Consider the following 13,573-nt stretch of genomic DNA (forward strand, 5'->3'; position numbering starts at 1 on the left):
ACTCTCTGACCTGGCTCAAACCCAGGCCTGTTCTTACTAGCTGCATGACTGGCAGTTATTTAATCTCTCTCTGCCTCAGTCTCCTCATCTGTAAAATGGGTGCAATAAAAGCACCTTAAAAATAGGATTTCGTTGGGATTAATGAGCTAAATCAAAACACCAAAATGCTACTTCACACATAGTTACCCGCTTAATAAATGTTAGCTGTTATTGGGTCATGATTATTTGTATGTGTTTGAATCCCAGCGTTGCCACTTACCCAAAAGTGTTTTTGGATAAGTTACTTAACATCTTCATGCGTCTATTCCTCATGTACAACAAGGTGCCAATGTCACAATTTCCAGATTCATGCTTAAGTGCTAGCTAGCAGTGTTTGGCATGGAGTAAGCATTCAAGGAAAGACGAACGTCACCACTGTGGTTAGTCTGTAGCTTTTATTTGCTCTAAGAGGTCAGTTTTTTTAAGTTCAAATCTTCAGATTTCTTATTTTCACTGTGCACAGCTCAGAGCCATTCACAGTATGGGTTCAACAGATTACTTGAATAGAGGAATTAATAAAGTCTTGTTAAGTGGCACTCGCTTCAGTTACACTTTTGCGTCCTTCATATTCTTCGGGCCCATATTTGTGCTGCCTTCTTTAATGTAGGAAGCCCATGCTGGGGAAAAACATTGCCGGGGAAGGTCGTGTAACTCGCTCTGCCGGACAAACGCTGGAACCCCACGCAGGGCTCCGCGATCTGGCTCCGCAGAGCGGAAAAGTGCGTCTCCACTCAAGGATCCGAAGCAACGCTTGCCGAGCGATGGCATTTACGGCTGGGCACGAAAAGTCTGAGCCCTCTTACTTTCCCCTCCCCGGCCGTCGGTGGAGGTTGGGGTGCGGTGACTCCAAGTTGGGGAGCCCGCACAACGCGACCCAGAGTGTGCGCAGGGAGTTAAGGGAGGCCCGAGTCACCGGTCCCCGCCGCCACCGGGACGCAGGCCCAAGCCACGCACCTGCGCCCCGCGCCCCGCCGCGCCGCTTCCTGCCCCGCGCGTGCCGCGCTCACGTGACCGGGCCTGGGCGGAGCCGGGGCGGGCGGGGATCACCTGAACAAGGGAGTCATGTGAGCGGGGCGGGGGAGGGGGCGGTGCCGGGCGCGGTCACGTGACGCGGTTCCGGGGCCGCCGCCGCCGCCGCCGCCGCCGCCGCCGCCGAGCCCAGCCGAGCCGAGCCGTGCGCCCCTCGGGCTCCCGCTCCGCTCCCGCTCGTCTCGCGCCTCTCTCCGTCTCCACCTCAGTCTCCGCCCTGGCGGCGCGACCATGTCCCGGGCGCGGCCCCCGGCAGCCGCGCGCCGCTAGCCCCGCGCTCGCCGCGCAGCCAGGGCCGGGCGCGATGGGGGCCGCTGCCGGCCGGAGCGCCCACCTGGGGCCCGCGCCCGCCGGCTGCCCGCTGCTCTCCCTGCTCCTGCTGCAGCTTCTGCTGCTGGTGCTCCTCTTGGCCCCGGGAGCCGCGCGGGCCCAGGGCGCCGAGTTCCCCGAGCTGTGCAGGTGGGTGGCCCGCCCGGGCGCAGGCTTCGCTCGAGGTGCCCGGGGCGCGCAGCGGGGCTGGTGTGTGTGTGTGTGGGGGGGAGGGCTGGGGCGCTCTGCGGACGGGCTGGGCTTCCCGAGTCTCCTTTAGCCCGAGTTTGGGTTCCCTCGTCCCCGAGGGAAAGTTGCCCGCATAGTGGCGAAGGATGAGAGACCGAGGGGTCGCGCGGGCGGGGGGCGCGGGGTACTCGCCGTCCTGGCACTGGCCCAGGGTGGGGGGGGGGCGCTGTCTCGCCACTTGTGGCTGTCACTAAGTCCGGGCGGCTTTGTGTGCGAGCAGCCGGCCGCCCCGACTCAACCGGGTGACACGCTGCGGGCGCCCTCCGCCCAGCGCCTGCCCTCTCACAGCGGTGCGCCTGCGAAAGTTGGAGGACGCAGGAACTACAGCTTTGCTTTGTTCCCGCTGCACGTTTTTCTCAAAGTTCCACCAGCGGGACTTTGGAGAGGCCCCTTAGTGTGGAAGGACACCCACACGAATGGCCTTACTGGGGTGGGAGGGGTTGGTTTCATTTGCTGATTGATTTCCTGCTTGTAGGTTTTCCATGTTCTCTTTAAAGTAGCTTTTCTGCAGAAGGTGACTTTTTCTTTTTTTTTTTTTGATCGAGGGAATGGAGGGTGGTCATCCTGTATTGGCTTTCAAGACTTTACCCTTCACTTCTCCGAGCCTAACTTCCTGTCTAGTTGCTCACATGATGTCATTGTCTCTAGGGTGGATTATTCTAGTGGAGTCTTTTGCTCTGGGAATCATGATTGTATAATCACTAGACCCGTCGAGGGCTGTTAGTGCCCTGTGCTGGTTAGGACAGGAGTCCTGGGGGTGGGGAGCTGCCCGTTAGGAGGATTTTCTGACCAACCTTTTCTGAGCTGTTTAGGATGACAGAAAATCCAACTTTTGTTGATTTTTTAAACTTTGGTAAAAAGGGAGCAGGATGAAGAGCTCAGAAAGACCAGCAAACCGTCAAAGAGCTCCCAGTGGCACTAGGAGGTTCCTTCTCAGAATGAGTTGAACCTGCTTTCAACTGAACTTTGAGTTTGTGGTGTGGTTTATGGGATTCTGGTTTTTCCCCTGTGTCAGAGACGGTCTCATTCGTACCTCTGAGGTTAGAGCTTGTTCTAAGGAGAGTGAGGCTGAGCTCACAACAGGAATTCTGTGCAAGGGCCATGTTCTTTATTTCTCTTCCCTTTTTTTTGTGGGGTGGGGGGACAGTCGGATGGAGGGTTCACTGCACATTCATTTTCAGGCAGGCTGCCTCCTCACATACATATTACACATTAATACACATACACATTACATATTAATGAGCATGGTGCATGGTACACACAAAAGGGGGGCAGCTTCTTCAAGGTCAGGCTGCAGCTTGCGTTTAAAGAAGGTTTTGGAATAATGGCTGCTGTGAGCAGCCCTCTCCATAGGAAATTAACTCAGCTGGGCTAGTGGTATTGAAGTCTTGGACTTGTTAGCAAATTGGAATTTATCTTTTAAGAGCTAAGGTTAAAGTTGGCTTCAAGCGCAGACCCATACATAGTGGCTGAGGCAAGGGGCCCTTAGTTTTGCATTACGTTAGTCCTCACAGCCTCATCTGCGAGTGGAACATGGCCTCTGGGTCCAGTAGGCAATGGCCTTTGTATCTTTAACTTAGCAAATGCTAGAGAGTGCTCTTGGGTGATGTGCGCTGTTAGTGTGATAAATGTGTCCTCTGCAGTCTCAGAATGCCTTTAAAGTTGGCGTGTTTACTTTTTCTGCCAGAGTTCTGTAGGACAGCAAATCTCCCAGTTAATTCAGGGGTGTGCTTGCACACATTTCTTTTCCCTGTTACCGCTCTGTGGTTTTGCGTTGAGACTTCTCCAGAGCCCTGCATAATCTCAGCTTTAAACTCCATATTCTGCCAAATGAAAACGTTCCTATTTGTTCCTGTTTTAAATGAATATCTTGGCTTAAATGCTTGTTACAACTTTTGGGTGTGTGTGTGTGTGTGTAAAAAATCTGTGTATTTTTATGAGATAACACTGGCTAAAAGTTCCTTGACTCTAGCGTATATTTGAAGAGTACGAATGGGAGCTGATAATTTGTTTTTAATGTCTTTATTTTTGAGAGGGAGAGTGCTAGCAGGGGAAGGGCAGAGAGAGGACAGAGGATCTGAAGCCGGCTCTGTGCTGGCAGCAGAGAGCCCAACGCGGGGCTCCAATCCACAAGCTTTGAGATCATGACCTGAGCTGAAGTCGGACGCTTAACCGACTGAGCCACCCGGGTGCCCCAGAGCTGATGATTTTTTTAATCCAGTATGAAAAGTTCTGCTAAGTATCACCAAAGCAGAGTGTGTTCAACTGCCTTTTTATTCCATCTCTGATGTCCGTTGGCTGTCCATTGGCTGAAATGTGAATAACCCACCCAGATCTCCAGTAGGGAGTATGAAAACTAGACCGTTCCAAGTATTACTCTTTGCGTAGCTTGGTCAAGTGATAGCAGACCCTAGGTAGACGTCCCCAGTAGACTCAAGGATTACATTCCAAGTATTTGTAAATTGCTTGTTCACAACACAGAACACAGTTTTCCATTGGAAATTGTCTTGTTCGCAGTGGCTTGGTGCCTAGGGCAGTCCCCAGACACCCGCCATCCACGCCACAGGTGGGGAGTGCCCAGACACTGTACAGCTTTAACTAGAGCCCTGCAGTAAATTCTCATCATCTCGAAATAATAGAGTTGGATCCTGGGAAGCAACTTCTGTGAAGCCCAGCTCTCTAGAACCAGAGAAGGCACTTTTCATCTGCAGTCCCTTAGAACCAACACGAGGGAGGTCGAGTCTGCTTCAGGGCTGCCTGCAGGTCACCTGGTGAGGCCCCCGGGGTGAGGGCAGAGCTTGGGGCCAGCCGCGGCCCTGCTCTCTCCTGGGGTCAGGCGGTGGCAGGGGTCCTGTCCCTGGTGCAGTTAGTTACCGGGAGGGATGCCGGCAACACAGAGAGCTATTTCAGCAGGATCTGTAACTGCATCTGTGCACCTGGGGGACAGAACTGGTCTCTGTGAGTTGTGCACTAGAAAGCAGGGACGAAAAAGGCGATGTTCCCCAAGTGTGTCTGGCTCTACGCAGTGCTTAATGTGCTTCTCGTTAGAGCAAGTCAGTCGTGTGTTTCCTAAGACTCGAGAGCATTGCCGTGCCGGGTGAGTCCTGTGCTGTGGAAGAAGTTGGTGGTTTTTAGTCACTCAGCTGTTTTTTTGGGAGGCAGTGTGCTAGCAGAAAGAAGGCATTTCCCGAGGCCGGTGTGAGTGGCTGTGGGTCTGGCCATGTACAGAGGTCCTGAGGAAGGAGGAGTGTTAATGCCGGTGAGGAATGTTTGGAGGTCAGTAGGGCTGGAACAGTGAGAACAAGGGGGGGTAGGGCAGAAGCCAGGCCTTGCAGAGTCGCCAGAAGTCACCCAAAGTGACCAAAATGCTCTCTGCTCGTCAGTAGCTTTACTCATCGCTGTGGGATTTACACTTTGTAAAATGCCGTCTTGCATCGTAGGTAGTAGGTGAGTTTCCTGTTTGTTTAGGTGTTAACATCCTTAGTAAGTGAGGTCTTAATAGTTTGTACTAGTTATAAAATAATGCATTGGGTTGCATGATTTAAGTAAAATACTTTATAATTTATTCAGAACAAGTTTCCTCCCAGTTGTTTGGGTACAAATGCTGGAAAGTTTTTATTATATCAAGAACAAGAGAATAACGAGGCCAGCCGGGAGTTGGGGTTGGTTTAGTTGCTGTCTCTAAGGAGATTTTTTTTTTCCTGCGATTTTTCTGAAGGAACAATGCTTATATGCTTAATTTGGGCCACATGTTAAACCTGGACCACATGCATTTGTGTGTGTACATTTCTTGCAACAATAAGTGTGGGGAGAAGCCCAAGATGGTTAAATTATGGGTACATTAGACCTCATGCATTGATTCTTAGAGCAGCGCCCTGACAGATTCCCAGGAAATGAATTCCTGATTGGATTTCCCACCTTTTATCAGTGTTTCATAGAAAGAGTTTTAAAAGATGGGGCTGAGAAAAATGATTCAGATGTTCTCATCTGTATTTTGATCTTGGCATGTAAAACTGTATTGAGCTGGGCAGATGATTCAGTAGGGTATCAGAACTGGGACTTTGCGGCAGAAAGTACCTCATTACTTTGCTGGTTACTTCTTTTTTTGTTTTCTTCCTTTTTGTTGTCCTAGCCACAGAGGTCTACTTCTTGGTAATGCCCCCGCTGGCCAGTGATGGTGTATGCGAAGGTGGAATACCTGTGGCCCCTTTGTGCCTTCCTCATAGCTGACTCGTGACCAGTGAGGGACAGAGGCCTGGACTTATGCTGATTGTGTCTCCTCATGTTTGATCCTTGCAAGGTGACGCAGGATTCAGTTATTTTCCAGTAATTTCTTAAGCAGAGGGAAAATTAGGAGGAGCCAGAGCCGGAATGGAGACACCACAAATGGAGCGGCGCATCGGAATCCTAGAAGTTTGTGCTGGCCGCGACTGCTCTCCCTAGGGAGGCAGCAGCCATGCACACCCTTCTCTCCTTATTCTTGTGAATTTTAAATAGTGTAATCTTAGTTTTGATTTCTCTCTTTGGTTTAGGAAAAATCTAGGTGTTAACCAGTTTTTGGCTAGTATGAATACAGCTGCTGAGTATTTGCAAACGAGTCCGTGTGGACTTGTGCATTCATTTTTCTCTTGAGCAGATACACAGGCGTGGAATTGTTCAACGTATGGTGTTTCACTCTGAGAGCTGTCAAGCTGTATTCAGAAGTGAGTGTCCATTTTGCATTCCCACAAGCCACGTGTGAGAGTTCCAGTTCAGTGTCCTGGTCAACACTTGATCTTACCAGTTTTAGTTTTAGTCATTCTAGTGGGTTTGCAGTGTATCTCAGTGTGGTTTTAATTTCCGTGTCCCCGATTCATGGTGTCGGATATCTTTCCTCGTATTCATTGGAATGTCTAATGATGTTGAACATCTTCCTTGTGTTTATTGACCATTTGGACGGTCTTCAGCAATGTCTCTTTATTAAAACCAGTCTTTTGTCACCACCCTCCCCCCTGACAAAGTTTTGTGTGTGTGGGTGGGTGCGGGGGCAGTGGTCATCTTAATGAGTTTTAAGAGCTCTTTATGTATTCTGAGTACAAGTCCTTAGGTATGTGTACTGTGTACTATGAATATTTTTTCCAGTCTTTGGCTTACCTTTTCATTTTCTTAATGTACACTTTGTCAACAGATATTTTTTCATTTTGATGAACTTCAATTTATCTTTTTTGTTTGCTAATTTATTTTTATTTATTTTTTAATTCTATTTTTTATTTTTTTAAGTTTACACCCAAATTAGTTAGCATATAGTGCAACAATAATTTCAGGATTAGATTCCTTAGTGCCCCTTACCCATTTAGCCCATCCCCCCTCTCACAACGCCTCCCGTAACCCTCAGTTTGTTCTCCATATTTATGAGTCTCTTCTGTTTTGTTCCCCTCCCTGTTTTTATATTATTTTTGTTTCCCTTCCCTTATGTTCATCTGTTTTGTCTCTTAAAGTCCTCATATGAGTGAAGTCATATGATATTTGTCTTTCTCTGACTGACTAATTTCACTTAGCATAATACCCTCCAGTTCCATCCATGTAGTTGCAAATGGCAAGATTTCATTCTTTTTGATTGCTGAGTAATACTCCATTGTGTGTGTGTGTGTGTGTGTGTGTGTGTGTGTGTGTGTGTGTATGTATGTATATATATACCGCATCTTCTTTATCCATTCATCCATTGATGGACCTTTGGGCTCTTTCCATACTTTGGCTATTGTTGATAGTGCTGCTATAAGCATGGGGGTGCATGTGCCCCTTCGAAACAGCACACCTGTATCCCTTGGATAAATGCCTAGTAGTGCAGTTGCTGGGTTGTAGGGTAGTTCTATTTTTAGTTTTTTGAGGCACCTCCAGACTCGTTTCCAGAGCGGCTGCACCAGCTTGCATTCCCATTATCTTTTTTTTTTTTTTTTTAATGGTTTGTGTTTTTTGTTTTTTTTTTGCAGCTTAAGAAATTTTTACTTGCCCTAAAGTTTCGCAACCTTAACTGTATTGATGTTTAGGCTGGGTAATTCTCTGTCATGGGGGCTCTTGTACATTATAGGATGTTACATAGCATCCCTGACCTCTACTCGCTAGATGCCAGGAGGGACCCCCCTCCCTCCCCCGCCCTCCCAGTTATGACAGACAACATGTCATCAGACATTTTAAATGGCTGCTGGTGGCCAAAATTACTTCCAGTTGAGAACCATTGGTCTACTCAAAGGTCAAACAGATTTTCTCTTATGGTTGTCTGGAAGTTTTATAGTTTTAACTTCTATGTTTAGCCCTAGGATCAGTTTTTTTTTTTGGGGGGGGGTTAATTTTTATATATGATGTGAGGAGAAGGTGAACGTTTATTTCTTCCATGAATACATCTAGTTCTGTTTGCTAGTATTTTATATAGGATGCTTATAGCTGTGTTTTAGTGAGATTGGACTGTAATTTTCTTTGCCATGCTGTTCTTGGCTGAGTTTAGCATCGAGAGCATGTTTGCTTTGTGGAAAGAGCTAGGAAGCTTTTAGTATTTTATATGTTGTGGAGCAGTTTTGTGTAAGATGGGCATGTTCTCTTACTTAAATTTTGGTAGAACTCACCAGTAAAGCTCTCTGGGTCTGGTGTCTTTGAGGAGGTAGAGTACAGTGGGGGAGGAGTTTTGATTATGGTTTCAGTTTTATCCTCTTTATTTAGCTAGTTAGCTTTGCAACTTTTTCTTGAGCCAGTTGACCGAAACTCCATATTTTCTAGGAAGTTGTCATGTTAATTTCACATTCGTATATAAAAACGTAGCATGCTACCTCCTAGTTTTGACAATAACCCTTTGTATCTCTAGGTAAGTTAAAAAATATTCTGATTTTAATTGTGCACTTTTTTCTTCATACTTACTAAAGATTTGTTTACCCTTTTCAGTCTTTAAAAGAACTACCATTTTACATTCACCGTCTCTCTCACCATTTATTTTCAATTTTATTAATTTCTGCTCTCTTGGTAATTTCATTGAAAAGCTTAGATCTTTTATTTTAAATCATTTTACGTAACATGAGATGAATTTAAAGCTATATGTTTCTTTGTTCTGAGGACTGTACCACTCAGAGGTTTGTTACATAGTTTTTTTTTTATCCTTAAATTTTAAATATTTTCTTTCAGGATGCAAAAGTTTAACTATTTCAACTTCCTGGACCCACTAATTTTTTAGAATCTTTTTTCCCCTAGGTAAATGGCTCCCTCCCCCTTCCCGCCCTGCCTCCCCCTTCCCCTCCCTGTCCCCCCCTCCCTTCCCATCCCCCCCTCCCTTCCCCACTGTGGCTAGTAAACGTGGTGGAATTTAGTGACATTTCCCCTGTGGCCTAGCACCTAGTCAAGTTGGGAGTGTTCTGTGTGTTTGGAACAACTCTTCTCCCTTTGGGTCAAAGTGTCTTTTATTGTGCTGTTCAGTTTTTCTTTATTGTAACTTACTCTTTGTCTTGCTCCACTGGTCTTTTATACTTTGTATCTGGCTACTGCCATGAACAGAGTTCCAGAAGAATGTCTTGCTTCCTGTCTCCCAGTTTAGCCAATCTGTTGCTCATAGGTTCTTAAACTTTTTAATTTTTTAGTTCTTCATTTTAACAAGGTCTCCAGTTGGTATGTATCCAGAGCTGCCTGTGACCCCACCTGTCCTCACGGCCCCGCAGCTTTCATCATTTCTGGGAAGATGGGTTGGAAAGTTGTGCTTTCCTTGCTCTGTCCCTTCTCCTTCCTTGGGCCCTGGGTCTTCTGCTGGAGTTTGCCCTCTCGTCTTCATGGCGGTGCCCTTCTGATGACTGGTGATTCTTGACTGTGGTCTTTGCAGTACGTCTCCTTTGGGACATTTGTTGCTTGTCCTAGTGCAGCTGTGCAGGGTAGGGCTGGCAGCAGTTGTTGGATCTTGGCTCTGAGTGGTTTGGGGGGAGCTTGGGGGATGGGCAGGGCGGGCCTCTGGCTGCTGTATCTCCCTGTCTGCTCTTCAAATCTCGGGAATTTCTGCCTTCCCAGGTATCCCCCCCCCCCCCCCCCCCCCCCGCCCCAGCCTGAGCCTGCCAGGAGATAGCTGATAAACGCTGTGTTCACTGCAGTTGGCCAAGTGCAGTGTGTTCTCCTAGGAGCTGGATTACGGAGTTGGCTGTGGCAGATCTCTTTTCTCTGGATCTCAGTTTCCTTTGCAAGAGAGGGCCGTTCGTTCTGGAAGTGGCCATCCTGGTTTGGAAATTGGACTCCTCTCTTTACTAGTTATAAGGTCTCAGGCCAGTCACTGATCCTTACAGACCTTGATTTCCTTTTGTGCCAAATCAGGGTGCTGGACGAGTTTTCAGGGCTGGTTTGAGAATTAGAGAATTTCAGTGCCTGCCCCCTCCTCAGTGTTCAGAAACGGTGGCGGCGGTGATTACGTTTTGTCTGTTTAACGTTGCATTGTCTCCATGATGTTTTTAGCCTCTTACTCTGCACCCCCCCTCACCCCCCCACCCGCCCCGGGTTCTCCGTTAGTGCCGTGGGGTTTCTGCCTCAACCAGAGAGCATCTCTTCTGTAGCCGATTTCTACAGTGGCGCTCCACTGAAGAGTCCTTTTGAGAAAGAAATGTTTCCATCCTTTGAAGAAGTTGAAAAATCATCAGACTGTGTGATTCTCGGGGTCCATTTTGCATCCAGAATTCTGTGGTTGTGAAGTATGCATCCTTCAGGATTCCTTCAGTTGTGAGTTGGGGAAAAGCCCAACTCAGATTCCCTCGGACAAGGAGAAGCTTGATGATAGGAGGTGTGGGCTTTGGGCCGTTGCAGTTGCCATATGGCCTGCGGGCCCGGGTCCTCCCCTGCCGTTTCCTTGGCTGGTCTGCCTTCCCCGGGGGCGGCCGCAGCCGTGCAGAACCGGCCTCCCCGGCCATCTCCTGGAGGGGTGAGAGGCCCAGCTGACTCCCGCCCGCCCGGGGGGGGGGGGGGGTGTCAGCGGTCCGGAGCGGCTGGTCCTCACCCCTCCCCCAGCTCCCCCTGCAGGGGGAGTGGGCCCTGGGTCCCAGGCTGTGTGCTGTAGGTGGGGGCGGGGAGCCAGACTTCGGGCCGGGGTGGGGGAGGTGAGAGCACTTCCTGAAGTCCACTGTGCTGTACAGCTGGAAAAACGGCTGCTGCTGGCTGGGTCCTTGAGGTGCCCCGAGCCGTGTGTCATCTGCCTATTTTCGTCCTTGTGTTAGTGGGTGCGGGGGGCCACGGTGGCGGAAATGCCAGTCGCTCTCCTTCCTGCGAGCACAGAACCTACCCTTCAGATCAGCCAGAGATCTTTGGTGGGATTTTCCTGTTCACTTTTGTGTGCTTTTAGATCCCCTGGGGCAGCTGTGCCCTCGAGTAGACAGAGGGAGGGAGGGCGGCCTGCTTGGGCGGAGGGAGCAGATTCTTCTGAGTATTTCGGCTCACGGCGAGCGAGGGGACCTGTGGAAATTAGAGAGGCTGTGACCGTATCAACCTTAGTTTTGGTGCAGGGTATGGACGGAGAGATTACGAAATGTGGGAGCGGTGACAAGTGGCCTTTGAGATGTGGTTGCCGGTGGGCGGCCTGGGAGGAAGGTTGAGGAGGTGTCTTTTCAATCGGAGCCTTCGTGCTTGGGTGCCGTAAATACTCTCCGCACACACGTGCGTGTGTGGTACTAACCTGTGCGTGTGGAGAACCCACTGAGGTGTAGACGGGCCCGGCGGATTTGGACCGGGTGTGAATTTCATTTGTTGGCGTCAGACGTCAGCTTCGCTCTGAAACCAGCTCCGCCTTGTACACCGATGCCTTGTCCTGGAAACAGTCTGCCCCCCAAGACTTCCTGCTCTTCGCCCCCTGTCTGAAAACAGAAAACCAAACCACCAGAATGGAAGTCCTGAAGAAGTGAGTTCCTACGAGTGACAAGGGTGCGTCTCCACTGAGTCACCCTTGCTGTTCCTCTGACCCTCCTCCACCTGCCGCCTGCCCTGCCGCAGATGTTTACTCACCGCAGGCACAGTGGGAAGCCAGCGTGGCTTCTCTTTTCTGTCTTCTAGAGTTGGCCCTTTGGTTGTCACTTTGGTTGACACTGGGGGAGGGACGAGCTGTGGGTGGGGCCGTTTCCAAGAGGCTGTGCAAGTGGAGAGCACGGAGGAAGTGCCTTGAGCGGGGGACCCCGTGTCGGGTGCTCTGGAGGGGAGCACGGCTGACGTGGCTAGGGCGTGGCAGAGGGGCCGTTGGGGCCGGAGCAGCATGAGTGCTGGAGGCAGCAGGAGAGGACTGGAAGGAAGAAGTAGCTGGGGACCGGGTCCCATAGGCCCTTGTAGTGAGGGATGGGGGGGGGGGCTGGGAGGATTTTGAGCCCGGGAGTGACGTAGGGGATGGCCAAAAAGGGGAAGCTGGGATTTTTGATAGACCAGGTTAGAAGTTGTAGCAGGTCGGATGGGGGTTGTAGCAAAGGGTGTAGTGAGAAGTGGTGGGAGTTGGATATTTTGAAGGTGGGGCTGATGATGGCTTCAGGATGCGAAGAGAGAGAGAGAGAGGTTCGGTCTGTGCAGTTGGAAGTTGTGTTGCGGTGGAGTTGTGGAGTTGTGTTGCAGGGAAGACGGGGTGTTCGGCTTGGCCGTGTCGCTGTGGGGATGCCCCCTGGCATCCAGGGTGGAGCTCAAGTGGACCCCCGAGCTGTGCCTTCGGGGTGAGGGCAGTCCCTCGGGCTGGGGCTATCTGTTTGGGGGCCACTGCGTATCAGGAGCACTGTATCGGGAGCACTGGAGCGAGTACTTAGGCAGTGGTGGAGGCAGAGTCTGAGGTACAGATGCTGTGGGACCTGCCGGGGAGGCTGACGAAGAGATGCCAGGGGCCTGGGACGGGAACCAAGAGAGCGCAATGTCCCGGAAGGCCAGGGAAGACCGGGCTGGAGGAAGGAAGTGGTCAGGCGTGTCAGGTGGGAGCACCGACTACCACAAAGGCGGAAAAGTGACCGTTGGCTTTGGCAGCACAGAGAGAGGTCTTTGGTGGTGACGATGGAGGTGTTGGTGAAAGCCCGGTTGGCTTTGAGGGAATGTGAGAGCACAGGACATGGGGACAGTAGGTCTGGAGTTTGCTGTAAAGGGATCAGAGCGGTGGCTGGTGGCTGCTCTGGCTTGTGGGATCAAGGGAGAGTGTCATAAAAAGTGGGGTGTAGTGGTGCCTGGGTGGCTCAGTCGGTCAAGTGTCTGACTTCTGCTCAGGTCGTGATGTCACGGTGTGTGGGTTTGAGCCCCGCATCGGGCTCCCTGCTGTCAGCTCAGAGCCTGGAGCCTGCTTCGGATTCTGTGTCTCTCTTTCTCTCTCTCTGCCCCTCCCTGACTCATGCTCTGTCTCTCTCTGTCTCTCAAAAATAAATAAACATAAAAAATTTTTTTGAAAAAGTGGGGTGTAGCGCAGTAGGTTTGTACGCTGAAGGGAGTGGTCCAGCACGGAGAGGAAGGTTGGTGACCCAGGGTGAAGGGAGAGAAGGAAGGAGAAGACAGAGGAAGCAAAACTCGGGGTGCTGTCCCCAAGTAGGGGACGAGTCTGGTGGCCAGGGTGCCGTGAAGCATGGGCCTTAGTGAGGTGAGGGAAGGCACAATGTGTCCGAGGACCATGCAGGTAAGCCATCAAAGTAGACTTGATGGAAACACGGGAGTTTCCATCTTAACTTCCACAGCGAACTAAGAGCACGATCTCTGCCGAGGGTAGCAGTTAAGCAAACAGCGGCCTTTTCTCTTCAGGCCACATTTACGTTGGTGACGCTTTTACTGTGGCCCTGTGGCGGAGGTGGCCTGTGCTCCGAGGCCGGACAGGCCTCTTTGGAGGGCTGGCTCAGCCACTTCCTGAGCTGGTGATGGGAGGCAAGGTCATGGACCTCAAAGGGCCATCATGCCGTGTCTGCCGGGGGCACAGCACGGACAGGGGGCCCAGACGGATTGGGTGAAGTTGAGTGATGGTGTT

At 50.5% G+C, this 13,573-nt stretch overlaps 1 protein-coding gene across 1 annotated transcript in view; it reads left to right on the plus strand.

Annotated features, from left to right (window-relative positions):
* Positions 1-1,168: 1,168 nt before the first annotated feature.
* Positions 1,169-13,573, plus strand: part of IGF2R (insulin like growth factor 2 receptor) — a 104,629-nt gene continuing 92,224 nt past the window's right edge. Inside the window, exon 1 of the mRNA XM_023254553.2 lies at positions 1,169-1,527. Within this exon, the coding sequence (XP_023110321.2) occupies positions 1,373-1,527 (155 nt within the window). The 5' untranslated portion in view covers positions 1,169-1,372. The remainder of the gene's footprint in view (positions 1,528-13,573) is intronic.

The sequence above is a fragment of the Felis catus genome, chromosome B2 (genome assembly GCF_018350175.1).
Source record: "Felis catus isolate Fca126 chromosome B2, F.catus_Fca126_mat1.0, whole genome shotgun sequence".
NCBI lineage: Eukaryota > Metazoa > Chordata > Mammalia > Carnivora > Felidae > Felis > Felis catus.